Genomic DNA, 18,208 nt, shown 5'->3' on the forward strand with positions numbered 1-18,208 from the left:
CACGTGTGTGTGCACGCGGGCGTGTGTGTGTGTGTGCGTGTGCCCGTGTGCCCGTGCGCGGGGGTGCATGTGTGTGGGGTGATGCATATTCACACCTGTGCTGCGTGTGTGCACATGGATATGCCGGTGTGTGCGTCAGAGTGCGTGCATCCTGTGGGTGCTGAGTGCGGAGGCCTGCAGGGCGTGTGCTCCTCTGGATCTGATTTCTTCACGGGCGGACCCTGGTCAGACAACACTCTTCCTCTTGGATATCCCGGCATCCGAATTTCCAAATGGCCCCGATGTGGAACGTGCCCCGTTTCTGACTTTCCTCTCCCCTCCTCACGCTGATGGGAACATCAGCCTACCTCAATCTCTGATCCTGGAGGACATATCCCCAGAGGGGGAGATTCTGGTGCATGATGTCAACACGGTGTTCCGCTGTCGGTCACTCTCTGACCTTCGAGGTCTCCTTCTCTGCTGTGAGCCTGTTTTGGGAAAGTGGGGATGCAGAGAGCCTGGGGCAGAGAACTCAGGGAGGGATGGACAAGGACTGGCTGCTAGGATGCAGGTGAGGAAGGCACCAGGGGTGATCTGCCCAGCTAGAGGGCTCCCCTCCTGCCCTCCTGGTCCTGCTGCTGGCCTCATCCCTGGTCCCACCCTCCACCTCCCTAGCCCACTTTGGCCTCCCAATGCCCCTCCCGGCCTCTAACTCTCCTGAGCTGAGCAGCCTGACCTGCTGACCAGGACAGAGGATGAGGAGGGCCCGCACAATCCTGCCTGCTCTCTCTCCCTCCAAACCCCATCCTCCAGGCAGGAAAGCACATCTAGGGCAGTGCACAGAGTCACGGGGACCACCTCGAACGTGCTCCGTCCAGGGCTCGTTCTCAGCTGCATGCGCAGGACCCGCTGGACCTCGTGTGAGCAGAAGGGACTTTGACAAGGTATGGCGGAGGCCTCGTGGAAGGTGCCAGAGCTCTAAGCCTGGGGCTGGGGGCTTTAGAGAAGGTCATTGAGCACAAAGCAGAGCTAGGGTCCTCTAGCAGTGACCCTTGCCTCAGGCTCTGTGCCAGCCCCTGGTCCACACAGCCAGCAGACTCTGCTTCTGGGAGGGAGGGGCTCTGCTTAGTAGGGATGAGGGAGAGAGCCCTGGGCACCTTGGCAAGGGACTGCCATTCGAACCTCGCTTTCCTCCCCTGTGCACTGGGCTGGCAGCCGACCTGCCGTGGTGGTGTGAGACAAGTTCACGGAGGCTGCACTTGGAGTGGCTGCTCCTTCGAAGAGCTCCACAGCTACTAGCTCCCATGATGAGGAATCCCAGGAGGAGAACTGGGCCGGGGGCCTGGATCCCACCCGGACTGGCAGACCGTCATGGCACCGGATGGGGTGGAGAAAGTTATTCCAGAGAAACAAAGGAGTCAGAGCGAGTCGGGCATGCCTGGTGGGAGAACAGAGTGGGCAGAGGCCAAGGGCCCCAGGGGCTCTCCTGGGGGTGACGTCAGCAGGATCGGCTCCTGGGCATGAGCTCAGACCACACCTCTGTTCGCCACATGAGCTGTCTCTCCGAATCCTCCTGGCAGCCCAGTGGGGCACGAGGGATTCTGGTCTTCAATTCACTGATGAGGAAAGCGAGGCTTAAAGAGACTGGGTCCCTCTGTGCCCAACAGAGGAGCAGAGCCAGGACTGGAAGCCAGTGCCTGTTAGAGCCCATGGGCCCCCCTGACCAGGAACGACCTCTTTTCCCTAAAGTCCTGACAATCTTTGGTGCTGGTGCCCAGAGAGACCTCATCCTGTGGGGGGATAGGCTGGTCCTGGTCCTCGGAGAGCCCACAGTGTCTGTGGCTGGCCAACCTGGTCACCACCCCAGCCCCAGGCAAACGGGATGGCCCTGGGCCTCGAGTTCAGTGAGGGCTGGAGGCCGGAATGGGGCAGGCCCCAGGAGAGACAGGAGCCCTGAGCTCCAGGAGGTTGCAATGTGGGACACTGGGCAGAATGACCCCGGGCCGGAGAGACAGGGGTCCTGGGCGATGCTCAGCCTTTCTCTAGCTGGCGACTGCAGGGGAGGCCCTGAGCCTCAGCTTCCCCTTCTGCGCAATGAGGAAATGACTGGGCCTCGTGACGGGCTCTTGGGAGACTCCGCTGAGGAAGGACTTGTGGATCTCTTGCCTGGTGTCCGGAGCGCATTGGGAACCACCTGCCAGGCTTTCACAGTGGTCCTCCTGGGTGCAGGGTCCAGGGAGTCCCTCCTCGGCTTCCCTCCTGCTGCCCTGTCCCCAGGAATAGCCAGCATTCCTTGAGGTGGAGCTGAAGAAGATCCAGGCAACTCTGTGTTGCAGGTGACAGGGGCTCAGAGCCGGAAGGACAGCTGGACACGTTCCATGCCGCTGTCCAGGGCCTGCCCTGTGACACCGGAGCCCACCAGAAATCAAGTCTCCTCCTCGGTGGATCCCAGCTGCTGTGGCTTTAGGCACTCCCTCACTCATTCACTGAGGCTTTCATTCCCTCCTTCCTTCCTTCACTCACTCACTCAGTCATTCATTCATTTCTACTCTCACTCATACCTTTCACTCATTCAGCCCAAATCCTCTGGTCCCTGCTGTGCACCCAGCAATGTGACCTCACCAGTGAGTGTGATCCGGCGTGACCCTTGTCCCCGCGGTTCACATCTGCTGTGTGACATGGAAGACGGCCATCTCTCGGGTAAGGGGGAGTGATGAGCACCAGCAATCCGCTTCTGAACAGAGAGGCCAGTCATGCACAGGAAAGAATGGAGAGAACACGTGCACGGCTCCTCTGCTAGAACAAGAAAAGAAGGAAAAGTTAGGACAAAGAAATATGCCCTATGTTGAACAAAACATGGGCTCTGATTACAAGTGTGCACTGATTCCTAAAACCAACAAAGAAGAAATTCAATGGATTGGGGCTTGGTGACACCATTTTTCTGACCAACAATGGCATTTGAGGAAACATCTTCTAGGGCTCACACTTTTCCTAAGGCCTCTTTCACCTCCTAGCACTTCAATCTTCCTCCTTGGAAGCCTCTGTCCTGGTCCCTCCTCATCCAATGGCTCCTCTGCTGCTCGGGGGCCTGCCCTGCGAGGCCACCCTCATCCATCCGGGACTGTCCCTGCCATTGGGACAGGCTGCCCGCATTCCCCCCTGGGTCTCATGAGCTCCTGCTTCTTTTGCAAGGCTGGCACTTTCACTTAGGATCACTTGGCGTCTTTCTTTGCAGTGGTTTGCATCGTCACACACTGGGTCCCCCCGATGACTCCCTGAGGGAGGCCATTTGTCAGCATCTTCCAGGCGAGGAAGCTCAAGTCCAGCAGGCTGTACAGCCTGTCCAGAGACACGGCCAGTGTGGCGTCTCAGCAGAGTTTGGTACCCATGCAGAGGAGGATGGAGGGGAAATTGTTTGCAGGTCTTCCCAGGAAGCCTGAAGGAGGACGCGGGGAATGAGCCTGGAGGATTAAAGCCTTAGCGGGGCCTGAAGAACCAGCACCACTGTGGTGAGCATCACTCTGTCCCAGCAGGAGACCAGGTCCTGCCTGGACTGGCTCGGTCCCCTCAGGTGGAGGGAACACCCCAGGGCATTCCTGCAAAAGGCCGCACAGCCTTGCAGGAGAGGAAGGGCCCATGGGGCAGGAGAGCCCTCAGGCAGGGAGGAGGGATGCAGGCACTGCAGGGGGCCGCTATCAGTCTCCTGGGCACTGGCTCCCAGCTGCAGGGGCACTCAGGTGGGCTGAGGGAACAGGAGTGCGACCACAGCAGTGTCTGCGGCTGGGCTCTCCACAAAGGTCCCGCCCTTCTGCCCAGAGAAAGACTCATCTGCATGGCATTTGTCCTTCCAACACAAAGTGGGGTCCAAGACCACCCCTCCACCCCACCTGCCCGATTCCTTTCCACTCATCTCAAGTGACAAGCAATTCCGAATATTTGATTGGTGTTGGATGCCCAGATACAGTGGTTTTTGGGGCCCACGTTGTAACCTTGCTGGCATTTTCAAGATCTCAGGATTTTGATGCAAAACAGGAAAATGCTGAGGACCCCAGAGAGCTTTCCGGAAGCAAAAAGCTTTGCAGTACTGCCTTCCCACCAGCTCTTCTCAAAATCCTCCAGGCCCCGGAGTCTCCATCTTGGGTGCTCAGATTGCTGGAAGGATGTGCCTTCCAAACGTCCTCAGGGTGGGCTGGCAAGACAAACGGAATGGTGGAGCGAGGAATTCAGCAAATCCGCCTCCCGCACAGCAATGACCATCCTGGAGAAGCTGGCAGAAAACCACCAGGTCAGCACTCTGCCAAGAGACCGAAGGCACACAGCCCACTGAGGAGCACCTGAGGCTGAGGGAGACCAATGAGAGTCTGTGGTGTTTTCACCCAGGGCAGCTCCCGACCCCACACCCTCAGTGTCAGGGCCCTGTGACAATGGCAGGCCTGAAGGCGGCTGCTTCCCTGTCAGAAGTTGCCTACTTGGTTTCTGCACGGGTGGGGAATCCCCAGCCCCTGAGCATTTCTGGAAACTGTAGCCATCTCAGCGGCAAGCTGCCATGGAAGATCAACTTTGTAGCTGCCTGAGGTTGGATCCAGAACAGAGCCACAAACTAGCCAGAAAGTGGAGAGGGAGAACCAGGCAGTGAGACAGACACAAGGACTTGATGGGCTCCACGCATCCCTGGGGGTCTGGACGGTTTTGCGCACGTGCAGGCCTGTACACACTCAGGAGAGACCAGGCAGGTGCGCATTGTGGGGAGGGTTAGAGACCTGCCACCAGCCCAGGCCTTGGCCCCAGGCCTTGCTGCCTCCCAGAGGGTCCCAGCTGACTGAGGGGCAAAGCCCAGCCCTGTGGGGTCCCTGTCCTCTCTGGGGCTCGCATGCAGAGAGGCCTTCCCACCTGGAAACTTCTCCCTGGTCTTCTTCAGAGGGTGAGCCGAGGAGCTCTGAAGGTAGAGAAGGTGGGGAGCAGGGAGGAGAGGCTCCCGAGGCCTCAGCCCTCCTGGGACAGGAAGAGAAGGACCTGGGAGTGGGGAGGGGGACCCTGCTTTCTCGGCCCTCAGTCCCCCTCTGTGTACACCTCCCTCTGAGGAGATGGAGTCCAGGAAAACCTGGAGAGCAGAGCTGGTCCCGATGAGTAACACTCCCAGGGAGGAGGATCGGAGCTCAGCCCAGGACGAGCCCAGGGAGGAAGCGAGCCTTTCACCGCGGGACACTCCACTCACGGTCAGTGTGGCCCTGGCAGGCATGCATGTCACTGCCTGTCCGACACACCCCTGTGGAGCCGCTCAGTGGGCAGGGACTGGCCTCTGACCGACAGAGCACAGCACAAGCGATAGATCAGCCCTCCAGATCTCATTCCCCAGGCTGTCCTTCCCACTTCCTCCCGCTCTTGTGTTCCCTCCTTCTCTCTCTCCCTTTGTTTCTCTCTCTCTCTCAGTCTCTCTTACCCATGGACCTGGGGACCATGCATGGATGTCCTGAGCTCCCCTATGTAGAGGCCACATAGGGATGAACCAGGGGCATGCCCTGGCCAACAGGGAGAAAGGAGCTCAGCTCTCAGTGAAGCTGATCATGACCACGCCCACGGGAGTGATCTCCATAGCAAATCTCACCCTAGCACAGCCTCAGTTGAGGCCACAGCCCCAACCTGCAAGACGCCAGGAGGCAGAGACTCCAGCTCAGCGGTGCTGGCGTCCGTGGCCCACAGAGATGGCGAGATCGTCAGTATTTGTAGTTGAGAGGTGCAGGGTTGGGAGCAATGGAGTCCAGGAGGAGCAGATCCCTCGCGCTGCCTCCCAGGCCCTGGGTCTGGCCTGCCCTCCTCCCTCCGCTCTCCTCCAGGCTCTCTGCAGCCACACTGCCAGCCTTTCCAACCTCCTCTGGCAAACTCACTTAGGCCTGCATGTCTCTGCACCAGCAGTGCCCTCTCCCTGGCACACTGCTCCCGGCATGTGCAGGGCTGGCTCCTCCTGTCACTCTGCTCACAGCCAATGTCACCCCGGGGAGGCCTTTCATACTCTCCTACCCTGTGAGACCCCAGCCCTCCCTGCAGGACACTCTTTCTTGTCGTTCCAGTTCATGCTCTTCTCTTTCACATGTCTCGGATGTGGTGCTTTTGCCCGTCTCCCTCCAGACTGAGCTCCTGGGGCTCAGGGACCACTAGGCACTTTTTAGCACCACCCCAGGGCCGACCAGGGCTCCTGGCCCAGGGTGAGGGCTTGGCACACAGCTGCTCGATGAGTAAACAGGGGGATCTTCGGTTTCTCCTTCCTGCTTTTGACCTGCTGCAATGGTGGAGACGAACGCTAGTAATAGGAGGTGCAAGCGGGTTCTGAGGCGGGGGGATGGGCAGCGTGACTTCCACATGACTCCTCCTTTGTTCAGTTGCTCCAGCACAGCTCAGTGGGCCCCCCTGACACTGGAGGTTCCCCCCAGTGGCCAGTACTGGACAGAAGCCACGGCAGGGACAGCACAAAACCACACATTCACCTCTACTGGGGCTTCTCAAGACGGTGGCTCTGTAGGTTCTCGGTGGGACCTACGACACCAAGGACAGTATGAGGGGCTTTGGAAGCTTCCTTCCCCCCGCCCATGTATTCATTCATCGGCGTCATCTTCACTCACGAGGCATCCTTGCCTCAGCTAGGACAATGACTCACCTCGACTTCCAAAAGAGCACCCCAACAAAAACCATCTTTCCTTCTACTTTGGCCTTGCTGCACGGTGCTCTGGCATGTCCTTCTCTAGCCCAATCCTCATCCACCAAAGCCCCTGAACCTCTCCCTAATCCACAGGCCTGCAAGGTCTGGGAAGCATTATCCCAGGGTCTTGGAGCGTAGTGGGTCATTGATGGAGAGCCAAAGCCTACAGACACTTTGCAGTCATGTGGATCACTGACTTCAAGCATCCTAATTTATACAGGAGACACTGTGGCCTCTCTCCTCTAGCCCTTGTCTACACTCAGGTGTGTGGGGTCCTGGAAGTTCCAGATGCCCACAGAGGTTGGTAACTTTCCATTTGAAGATCCTTCACTTAATCCCACTGGGATAGCGACTTTTACCATGAAGGTAACACATATACAGGCTCTGGGGACTAGGATGTGGACATCTTTGGTGACAGCCATCACCAAGCCTACTCCATGGGAAAATTGATCATCACCAGGGTTGCAGTCAAGGAGCAGGGTAACCCTAGGGAGAGATGTGTCCTCAATAGACACTGCCAGGGGAGTGACAGAGACAGAAGTGCAGGGAGTGCCGTGGGGTAGCATCTTCCATAGTGTGGCCTGGGGAGGTTTCTCTGAGGAGTTGATTTAAATATGTTTTATTTATATATTAATTTCCATACCAAAAAATTCACCATTTTAAAGTGTATAATTCACTCTGAATAGAGAACACAATGTTGAATGAGAAGAACAAAGTTGGAAACTACTTGACTTCAAGACTTACTAGAAAGCTACAGTAATCAAAACAGTGTGATATTGGTGAAAGAAACGACAAATCAATCAATAGAACAGAATAGAGAGTCTAGAAATAAACCCACAGGAATATAGTCAACTGAGAATTGACAAAGGAGCAAAGGCAATACACTGGAGCCAAGATCAGATCTTCAATCAATGCTGCTGGAACAATGGACATCCACCTGCAAAAATATGAATCTGGACACAGATCTTACACCCTTCACAAAAATTAACTCAATATAGATCATGCATCTAAATGTAAAATGGAAAACTCCAAAACTCTTAGAAGATAACATAGGAGAAAACCAAGATAACCTTGGGTATGTTGATGATTTTTTAGACACAACTCAAGGCACAATCCATGAGAAATGGATAAATTGGACTTCATTAAAAGTAAAAAGTTTCTGCTCTGTGAAAGATGATAACAAGGGATTGAGAAGATAAGTAACAGACTACGGTAAAATATTTGCAAAAACACATCTCATAAAGGACTGATATAGGAAATGCATAGAGAACACTTAAAACTGAATAATAAGGAAACAAACAACCTCATTAATCAATGAGTGAAAGATCTGAACAAATGCCTAAGTGGTTGCTGAAGATTGATGAGGGCAGGAAGAGGGGTGAATCTGCAGAGCACAGAGGATTTTTAAGGCATTGAAAATACTCTGTATGATAGCCTAAAGATGGATACATCTTATTCTCTTGTCCAGAGTTATAGAATGAACAAGGCCAAGAGTGAACGTTAAGGTAAACTATGGACTTGGGGTGAGTATGATGTGCTAATGTAGGCTTATCAATCATAACACATTTACCACTCTTGTGGGACATGTTGAAAATGGGGGAAGCCATGCATGTGTGGAGGCAGGGGGCACATGAATAATTTCTGTGCTTTCCCCTCAATTTTGCTGTGAACTTAAGACTGCTCTAAAAAATAATCTTAAGTTTTAGAAAGCGTATAATTCAGTGGTTTTTAATATATTCACAAGGTTGTGCAATCATCGATGCTAATTCCAGAATATGTTCATTACCATAAAAAGGTTCCTCATACCCATTAGCAGTCATACTCCATACTTCCTTCCCCCCAGCCACTGGCATTCATTAATCTACTTTCTGTCCTTCTGGATTTGCCTATTCTGGACATTTCCTATAAATGCAATCACACAACAGGTGGTATTTTGGGTCTGGCTTCTTTCATTTTGCATAATGTTTTCAAGGTTCATCCATGTTGTACCAGGTATCAATACCTCATTCCTTTTTACAGCTGAATAATATTCCATTGTATTCATATATCACTTTTGTTGAGCTATTCATCAGTGTAAACTGCCAAACTATTTTCCTGAGCAACTCTACCTTTTCACATTCCCACTGGCAAGCAGCGAATGAGTGAGGGTTCCAAATTCTCCATATCCTCACCAACACTTGGTATTATTTGACTTTTTTATTATAGTCATCCTGGTGTGTGTAACGTGATATCTCATTCTGGTACTGATTTGCATTTCCCTAACAACTGATAATGGGGAGCATCTTTACCTGTACTTATTGGCCATTTGCATATTAATCTGGAGCAATGCTTATCCAAATGCATTACCCATTTACAATTGAGCTATTTGTATTTTTATCATTGAGTTGCAAGAGTATATTATATGTACTCAACGGTAGACCCTTATCAGATATGTAAAGATGTGCAAATATGTTCTCCCCTTCTGTGGGTTGTCTTTCCACTTCCTTGACCATGTCCTTTGATGCACAAAAGTTTTACTTTTGATGAAGTTCAATTGACCTATTTTCCCTTTAGTCGCTTGTACTTTGGGCGTCATATGTAAGAAACCATTGCCTAATCCAAGGCCATGAAGTTTAGTTGTACATTTTCTTCTAGGGGTTTTGTAGTTTTAGATCCTACATTTACATTCCTGATCCATTTTGACTTAAGTATTGCATACGGTGTGAGGTAGGGGGTCAACTTAATTCTTTCACATGTGGATATGCAGTTATCCCAACACTGCTTGTTGAAAGACTATTCCTTTGCGATTTTCTTGGCATGTCAACTAATTCTAGAATCTGTGTGTGTTGGGTGTGGTGTGACTTACAGTTCCTTGGAATCATTCTTTATACAAAGGATTTTTTTTTTCTGGCCTTGTGGACTTTCCAACAATACATATGTAGACCAGCCATTAGTGAAGAAATCATTTCATTTATTCTGACCAGTTTTCTCTTTGTTTGCTGTGGGTATGTAATTCCACACCCTGTTACTCCCTGATGGCTGGTAGGCCTCATTGCACCATCGTTCTGGACTGGATTATTGCAGCACCTTTCAAAGTAGTTTCTCTGCCTCTATTTTTGCCCCACAAATTTATCCTCAATGCAGCAACTGGAGTGATGTTTTAAAACCAGAAGTCAAATTCGTTGTAAAATCTCACCAGAGGCTTTCTATTACTCTCAGAGTAAAAGTTAAGGTCCTTATCATGGCCTACAAGCCCAACTGAATCGGTCCCACCCTCTCTCTGACCTCATCTCTGGCCACTCTTTCCCTGTATTAATCTCTCCAGTCCCTCTGCCCTCCATTATGTCCCTGGTGCATGCCAGGCACTCTTCTACCCAAAGACTTGAACTCTATGTTCCTTCCACCTGGAATTCTCTTCCACCTGTTGATTTCATGGTTCATTTCCTTCATTATCTTTAATTCTGTGTTCAAATGTCACCTTGGTGAGGCTTGTCACAACCATGCCATTTAAAATAAAACTATCCCCTTGTCCTGACACTCCTTAAACAACTTGTTCCACTTAGATTTCTCCCCATAGCACTTATCATCTTTTAAAATAATATGTAATTATGTGAATCAATGTTCAATCAGGACACAGAAACTATACAAAAGATTGAGCAGGAATAGTTTCTATAAGGAAAAATTAAGTATAAAAGTGTGAAGAGAACTATAGAGAATAGCCCAGAATTACAGTAGAGTAGCTAAGAAAGAAACAATTGTGGGAGGGGTCCACTTCTGCAAGGCCGGGTTCAGACTTTGTCGGAGAAGGTGTGGCTGCAGTTCAGGGATGGTGGAGGAGTTTGCCGGTTGCCAAGGGCCAGAGCTGGTCCATGGTCAGAGCAGCGTTCAGCGGGTAGGGAAATGTAGGCGGACAGTGGCAAGTGCCAAAGTTCTGTCCCCTACCAGGGGCAGGTGGGCTGAGGTTATGACACCTACAGGACTCACCGGGATTCCACTTGTGGGGGTGCCACTCAATCCCCCTAGGAAGCTATCCAAGGGGATCCACTGATTCCACTGTCGATCACCCACTGTGGGTGAGTGCCTGTGGACATCCCCAGATTGTGCCACTGCTGGTTGTACACGAGGAGAAAGAAAATGAAAAAACCTGGAAGCACCCTGGAACCAGGAAGGAAGCCCCTTTGCCCTAAGCCTTCTGCTAGCAAAGCTTAACCCCTGCCAGGTGCAAAAGAGAAATGCCTACTGGGTCCAGCTCCATTATTGCAGAGCAAACAATGGAGGGCAACACATTGATGTTGTATTACAGAGGCAATCCCTTGATAACTGGTAACATAATTCACTGATTTATTTTGTTTATGTTTTCCATGCTTTTACTTCCAACTTACCCCTATTGTTATATTTCTAGTAAGTTTTTTGAAGACAGCATATGGTTGTATCATGGTTTTTAATCTACTCTGCCAATCCCTGTCGTTTAGTTTGCATGGTTAGTCTATGTACATTTGCTATAATCATTAATATGTAAAGGCTTGTATTCGTTTCCTAAGGCTGCTGTAAACAGTGCTATAAGCCAGGTGGCTAAAACATAAACATTCATTCTCTCACAGTTCCAGGAGGAGAAGTCTGAGATCAAGTGAGATGGGGAAGGTAGAAAATCCAATAAAGGGTATGCCAATGAGATGGTCACTATTGTGGGCAACTGGGACTCACTCTTCCTGAAGATTCTCTGAGACATAGGGTGGAACCATCTCAAGACTGTCCCAGGGGAACAAAGAGCTGAGGACTATTAGCCCATCAGTTACCATCTCTACTGACTTGGTAGGTGAATTCACCTGCACTTCTAGTGTCACCATGTGTGCATAGGAAGCATAGGGGAACAGAGGATGCAGGCATTGGGTTGGGAAGCTGTGACCCTCTCAGTGTGCAGGAACTACAGGTGCAGTGGGCTGAGGGGGTGGGCCATCAGCACTGTCAACCATAGTCCACCCCTTGCACTGCACTGATGCACTCATGCTCCAAACCAAATCTGTTCTGGTGAATTATGGAACTGAGGCTTCAGGGTAGTAACCAGCCACAATCTCTAAAATAATGACAGGAGATGGTTAGTAGAAACAAGCTGCAGTCCCAGCTTTCCGGGTGGTCTGGGGGCTTTAATTTGCAGCCATCCTGCCTCCTCTCCTACCCCTTCTACATGCCCACCTATCCCAGCCAGCAAGCCCTCTGGTCTTGGTGATTGTTTGGTAGCGCCATGAAAACCTTCTTGTTCCCGTATGCCAAGGAAGGCCCAGACATTGTCCCCCTTAGTGAGACATCTGGGAAGTAGCAGCTGTGAGGAGCTGTGACCACTCTGAGATTCAAAGGAGAGGTTGTGAGAGGTGTCACCAGAAGTGATAAGAGCTACAGCTGTGGAGTAGACGCAGTCATCATGGTGTGGGTGGTATAATGGTCTCCCATCATAACGGGATGCAGCCATCCAAAGAAACGCCTCAGGCCATTGTGTACTGGGGGGCGGAGATAGGTCTCCCCTCCTGCCACTGTTCTCCCAGTGGTGTCTACCACCAGTTGAACACATCCAGTATCCAAAAAAACACCACACAATTGGAAAGCTCTGTAGAGTTCACCTGAGGTGGCACAGCACAAGATGGTGGACGACGGGCAGCCCCTGGAAATCTCCAATTGCACTAAGCATAGGGTTCATGGGGGCAGCCCTGTCCTCCCAACGACCCCTACGTGGTGTTCCATCATCTTTTTCAAGGATGGAATTAAATTTGTCAATGTCATAAGATGCTTAGATCAGTGACTCCATATAATGAGGGAAATCAAGGTCTCTGGGGTACAGTCAACAAGAACAGGACAGAGGAAAAGCTCTCCCATTGACACAGAGACTCCAGCATGTTTACTAATCTCTGGTCCTAAAGTGCACTGGCCTCGCCCTTTCCTACTCCCAGGACGGAAGGTTTTCTGCTCAGCAGCACCTTCCAAGTTGGCAGTTGATTACTGGATCGTGCCAGCACCCTCAGTACAATCCCCCAGGGGTTATTAGAGAGGGCTAATTATTGTTATTTAGTGAGTACTTGGGGGTGTGCAATCGGCAGTGGTGTCCAATCTTCTGCCAGAGAGTCACAAAGCTGCCCTTGTGTGGCCGTAGCACCTGTGTACAGGGTCTACGTCAGCTGTGGGTCTCAGCGGAGATGATTCAAGCCCAGGAAGTACAGGGTCAGGGAGGGAGAAGGCCAAATTCTTGCTCAGAAGGCAGCCAGGACTGAGACCAGCAGAGCCAGGTGCCCAAGTGTGCTCAACCATGAACTCAGAGCACAGGCCCCTCGTGGCCTGTTTGTGCCTCACTCGGCCCATTTATCCAAAGGGAAGGAGATGTGAGGCCTGTCTTATAGTACATGAGGCAGTCAAAGCTGAGGAGGGAGGTGAAAGCATTTTGGAGAGTCGGGGTTTTAGAAGAATGAATGTAAGCAACTTGCAGTATTAGGGGTTTGGACAGGCTCTGATGGATCCTGGTCCCTGGCCCCACTCCAGGCAGAAGGAGGGAGGAGCCCTCATTCATTGAGCCTTGTACATGTCAGGGGAGCTGGGTCTTCGCAGGCCCACTCAGCAGAGCCTTACAAAGATCCAAAGTGATCGAAGTTGTGGGTGCCCCTGTGGGGGCGGAATCCTCTGAGGCTCAGAGAGATTCAGTAACTGGTTTATTCTTGAATGAACGAACGACCAAGAGCACCTAGCACGTGGATGGAGCTCCTCCCTACAGGCCATCGAACTCATGAGACCCGGGAATCAAGCCTTTCCCTTTGGGGAACTTAATTCTAACAGAGAAGATGGGCACTGAACACTCATGGGGAGAAATGAGCAGACAATCCAGAGAGTAATGAGTGCTCTCCGGGAAACACAGCCTGGCCTGGGGGTCCCAAATGAAGGGGGTGGCACAGCCAGATCGCTCCCTCCTGTGGCCTGGGGAGGCCCCTCTGAGGAGGTGATATTTAAACTGATCCTGAGACACAAAATAGTGCCCCAAATGCCAGGAAGAGGTGGCCTGAGGGGCCCAGGCCCAGGACGAGCAAATGCAGGGGCCCCAGGGCAGGAGAGAGCTCGGACTCTGGGGACCCTGTGGGAATCAGCTGATTGCACACCCTGTCTCTGTAGTTGTAAAGCTCAGTCCCTCTCCCCTCAGCAGTGAGAGGCCAGTTACCAGAGAACTGGCGGAAGATCCAGCCCTGGGATCCTGGGGGAGGGGGATGGGCGGGGGTGTAAGGAAGCCCTTGGCCTTCCCTCCATGACTGGGAGTGCAGACACGCACCCCTGCCCCTTCTGATAATGTCCTCATCCAGATGGCTCACTTGGAGTAAGCACCCTGGAAGGCAGGAAAAAGGGATGGTATTATGTGTCTTTTATTCTGTGGGTGGCACTTAATTGTCACTCATCAGATTCCAACAATAATGACAGTCCACCTCCCCTGATGCAGAATTGCCAGGATGCTAGGTGGGAAGGGTGTGGCCAGTGCCAAGTGTTCATGGGCAGGAGCCGAGCTGGGTATAAAGGGCAGCGCTGTGAGGACTCGCACAGCCTCCTCCAGACCCCAGTGACCTGCCGGCGGCTGTGAGCACAGACCCCTGGAGATGAAGGTTCTGTTCCTGACCATCACGCTTGGCCTGATCACAGCCCTGCAGGCCCAGGACCCTCTGTTCTTCCCCTCAGAGAACGAGAATGTGAGCCCAGGGAAGGGCGGGAAGAGAGGTATGGGGGAAAGGCGGTGACTACCTGTTGGCCAGCAGTGACCAGGGGCCTTGTGTTAGGAGGTGTCATTCAAGGTCGAAGTTCTGACCCTGTGCTCCCTGCAGAGTGTGGTCAGAGGAGCAGGAGGCTCTGTTCTTGTGTCTGCAGACAGCGCTCCTCCTTGGGCCCAGAGGCTGAAGCAGGGGAGTGGGTTCAGCATAGGGACTGTTGGTCTGACACTTTGGGAACCCAGAGGCACTGAGGACCCTGTGGAGTATAGACTCATCCAGGGCCAGGGCCCGGTCTCAGCAGAGAAGAGACTCATGGGGTGAGAGACCCCCTGCCTCTGTTTAGGGTCGGGAGCCCTGAGTGCTGGGCTGGTTCTAACAGAGCACAGGGTGTGGATGTACGGGACCCAGCCAGCCTTTGGAGGACAGCACCTGGGGTGCTGGGGATGTCTGGTGATGGCTGCAGCCCATGCACAGAGGATGGGGGTAGTGGGGTGAGGAGGAGATTCTGGGCTATGTCCGTGCTGGACTCATGGCCCCCACCCTGCTCAGATCATAGGGACATGGTATGTGAAGGCCGTGGTGGCTGACAAGGACCTGCCTAAGGAGAAAAGGCCCAAGAAGGTGTCCCCCTTGACAGTCACTGCCCTGGATGATGGAAACTTGGAGGCCATGGGCACCTTCATGTGAGTGTTGCCTCCCAAGGGTGCTGCTCTCCCCTCCTCCTCCCTCTCCCCAGGCTGCGAGGTGGCCCAGAGCAGCCCCTCTTTGTGCCTCTTCCCATCCCACTTTGGGATGTGGGTAAAATGAATGTCCCCCTGACATAGAAAGGAGAGAGTCCAGACTGTGGGGATGACAATGGAACTCGTGGGGACACCAGGGCAGAGGCCCATGTGCCAGGTGAGCTCAGGTTGGCTCGAGTGTGTTTCCTGACAGCCTTCCCCTCTGCCTCCCGTTTTCCAGGAAGGGGGGCCAGTGCCACGAGAAGCGAGTTGTGATGCACCAAACCGAGGAGCCTGGCAGATATAGCGCCTGTGAGTCCAGACCAGGCTGTGCCACATTCCCTGCCAGAGCCCAGGCCTCCCCTTCCCCTGAGGCTGCCTGCTGCCGGGCAGTCCCTGCCCTGTCCCCTCCCAGGAGCAGCTAGCCACTCCCTTCCCAGGAGTCTCCTTGTCCTGACATTGGAAAGGTTTCTCCACAGCAAGGATGACAGTACCAAACCCTCCCTCTGGATGGTCCTAGCAATTCAGCTTGCAGAGAACCAAGGGTTGAGGATGAGGATGCAGGGCGGGGCAGGTGCTGGGTGAACAAAGGAAAGAGCCCCAGCCTCTGATGTCTTCTGGCCTCTGGTGACTCCACTGCTTGGGTTGGAACCTTCCTCATGAAGAGTCTCCCTCTCCAGAGTGTGGTCCATGGTTCTGAGCAGCAGTGTGTCCTGGGCACTGGACCAGCTTGGGCACCTGGATTACGGGGCAGTCAGTAGAGCTAAGGTGGCCGAGAAACTGAAACGTTCCAAAATGTTCCCTAATGTCTCAAATATTTTCTGCAGGAATGAAGACACTAAAGACCAATTTTCTCTATGTCTGTCTGCAGTTGGGGGAAAGAGGCACATGTACATCCTGGACTTGCCAGTAAAGGACCACCGCATCTTCTACTGCGAGGGCCAGCTCGGAGGGAAAGCAATCCGCATGGCAAAACTCGTGGGTAAGAGGCTGCTGCCCCAGGTCCTCAGAGATCCACCTCTCCTGACCCACCCCCACAGGCTCTGCTTCTAGAAGTCAGTGGAACTGGCTTCAGTCCTGATTCTGGGGAATACGAACACCCTGCTTCTGTCTTTGGGGGCCTGGCACAATTTGCTGCCCTGGGGTGTCCAGTCCAAACTCCCTCAGTGACCTGACTTCTCACCAAGGGGATATGGACGCAGCTGCTAAGTCCCATCTCTTGGGGTCTGGGGCGTGAGGCCAGGTCAGCATTGGGGAGTGCACTGTTGCTGACAGAGGTCTTCTTGGAGCAATGACCCTCCAGAGTGGGGTGAAGTCCAAGAATTTTCTGGCCAGAGAGCATCACAATTCCTCCAGGCCATCAGCTTCTTCCAGGTCAGGGGTGTGACCCTGCAGATCGGTTTTGAGTGGGCCTGGGACCCCAGGGGCCCTCAGTGTCTCGGAGTGTCTCCCTGGCTATCCTCCTTCACAGGAACCTCTCACCTGGGTGGTGGCCTGTCTCCTCTGGGCCTACTCTGTATCCACTTTCGGGGGAACCCTCCATCTCAGCCTCAGCCATTACAGGACAAAGCCCCCCAAGTGCTAGGAGGCACTGTCTCCTCTTGGGGTCTGCTTCCTGAACCTGAGGCTCACCTGGTCACCTCTCCTACAGGTAGAAATCCCGACATGAGCCTGGAAGCCCTGGAAGAATTTAAGAAATTCACAGAGCGCAAGGGATTGCCACAGGACATCATCATCATGCCTGTCCAGACAGGTAAGAGGACAACTCTGCCCAGGTTCCCTGTGTCCACTCTGCATGTCCCTTTGTCCCCTATGTCCCTCCCTGTGTCCCCAACAGATTCCTCGTGTCCCACTGTGCCCTTCAAGTCCCTCTGTGTCCCCCATGACCTTCCTCGCCCCTTCCCCTGCCCCCCGCCATGGGGGAGACATCAGCGCTGTGTTGTGTCACAGGGGCACAAGGGCCCCACTCCGGGTCTCTGCTATTGGTGTCAGAGCTGCAGCTTGATGGGGTCTGGGCCCTTGGCTAGGGTCTCTTCTCATTGCTGAATTTTCCTTGGTTTCTACAGAAAGCTGCATTCCTGAAAGTGACTAGGGTAAGTGACCCTTGAAGCAAACAAGAGTCCTGGGTTCAAAGGAACGTCAGGAGTCACCAAGGCACCCCCAAGGTGGAGACAAGAGGGACTCCATGTGAGCCAGGCAGAGCCTTGTCTGCTCTGAGATCCTTTCTGGGATTTGATCCTTACTTGGGATGTCTGTCCCCGAACATCATTCCTGGGACATTTAGGGACTCCTTCTTTTCTCTGTCTCTGTAACTTGGGACCAATGGGCCAGGGTCTGTCCTCCACCACACCCATGCACCTGGTGGAAGTGGGAGCCTGCCCTCCATGCAGCAGCCCTGAGAGCATTACATATGCCCCCAACACTGCCACCCCTGAGAACCCCACACCTGCCCCCCCTCCCCTCCCCTGTCCTGGACTCACTGACCCTCTCCCTTCTTTCTAGGGCAGGGGACATCAGCACCCCACAGCAGCCCCAGGGCAGCACCATCAAGACCCTCTGTCCTGCAGGCCATGGAAGGAGCCCCTGCCTCTAGAGCCTGACCTGCTCTGCCCCTCCAGTTACCTTGACTCCCCTTCCTCCCCCAGCCATGCATCCCCTCTCCTAGTTCCACATAAAGAGCTTCAGCAGTTCCTGGTGACTCTGCCTGTCTGTGGGGGTCCCTCGCGTGGGCTGGGAACTGGGAGGAAGTGGGCAAGCCAGAGAAGGCAGGACAGGAGGACCCATCTATGTCTGCATTCTCCTTGAAAGTTGGACCAATCCAATGGGCATTAGGGTCCAGGCCGAGGGATGGGTGCTACAGCTCTGACCAAGGGTCTAATGGGGGACAGGTCTGACACCCAAGAAGCTCAGGTTCTGGGTGGTCACGTGGTGGGGGAGAAGGGATGTGAAGATAACAGGGTCAGATACAGCCCAGAGGTGATGACATGTGTGCAGGTGGGGATCACCTGGCCCCCTGATTCCCAACTGCCTAGATGTGGTGACAGGAGTGCTGGGAGGCTGCCTTTGAGGGTGCAGGCAGGAGACCAGGCTTCCAAAGGCCATCAGGATGG

At 53.2% G+C, this 18,208-nt stretch overlaps 2 protein-coding genes across 2 annotated transcripts in view; one reads left to right on the top strand and one right to left on the bottom strand.

Annotated features, from left to right (window-relative positions):
- Positions 1–2,053, bottom strand: part of LOC138922122 (olfactory receptor 2AE1-like) — a 38,127-nt gene extending 36,074 nt beyond the window's left edge. Inside the window, exons 1-2 of the mRNA XM_070258944.1 lie at positions 716–2,053; positions 348–467 (exon numbers count right to left, since the gene is read on the bottom strand). The gene's annotated coding sequence lies outside the window, so the exon portion shown is untranslated. The remainder of the gene's footprint in view (positions 1–347; positions 468–715) is intronic.
- Positions 1–17,788, top strand: part of LOC138922124 (odorant-binding protein 2b-like) — a 64,863-nt gene extending 47,075 nt beyond the window's left edge. The window contains exons 2-6 of the mRNA XM_070258946.1: positions 15,340–15,410; positions 15,970–16,080; positions 16,750–16,851; positions 17,165–17,191; positions 17,601–17,788. Coding sequence (XP_070115047.1) covers positions 15,340–15,410; positions 15,970–16,080; positions 16,750–16,851; positions 17,165–17,190 — 310 coding nt within the window. The 3' untranslated portion in view covers position 17,191; positions 17,601–17,788. The remainder of the gene's footprint in view (positions 1–15,339; positions 15,411–15,969; positions 16,081–16,749; positions 16,852–17,164; positions 17,192–17,600) is intronic.
- The last annotated feature ends 420 nt before the right edge of the window (positions 17,789–18,208 follow it).

This window comes from Equus caballus, unplaced genomic scaffold (genome assembly GCF_041296265.1).
Source record: "Equus caballus isolate H_3958 breed thoroughbred unplaced genomic scaffold, TB-T2T haplotype2-0000451, whole genome shotgun sequence".
Lineage (NCBI taxonomy): Eukaryota > Metazoa > Chordata > Mammalia > Perissodactyla > Equidae > Equus > Equus caballus.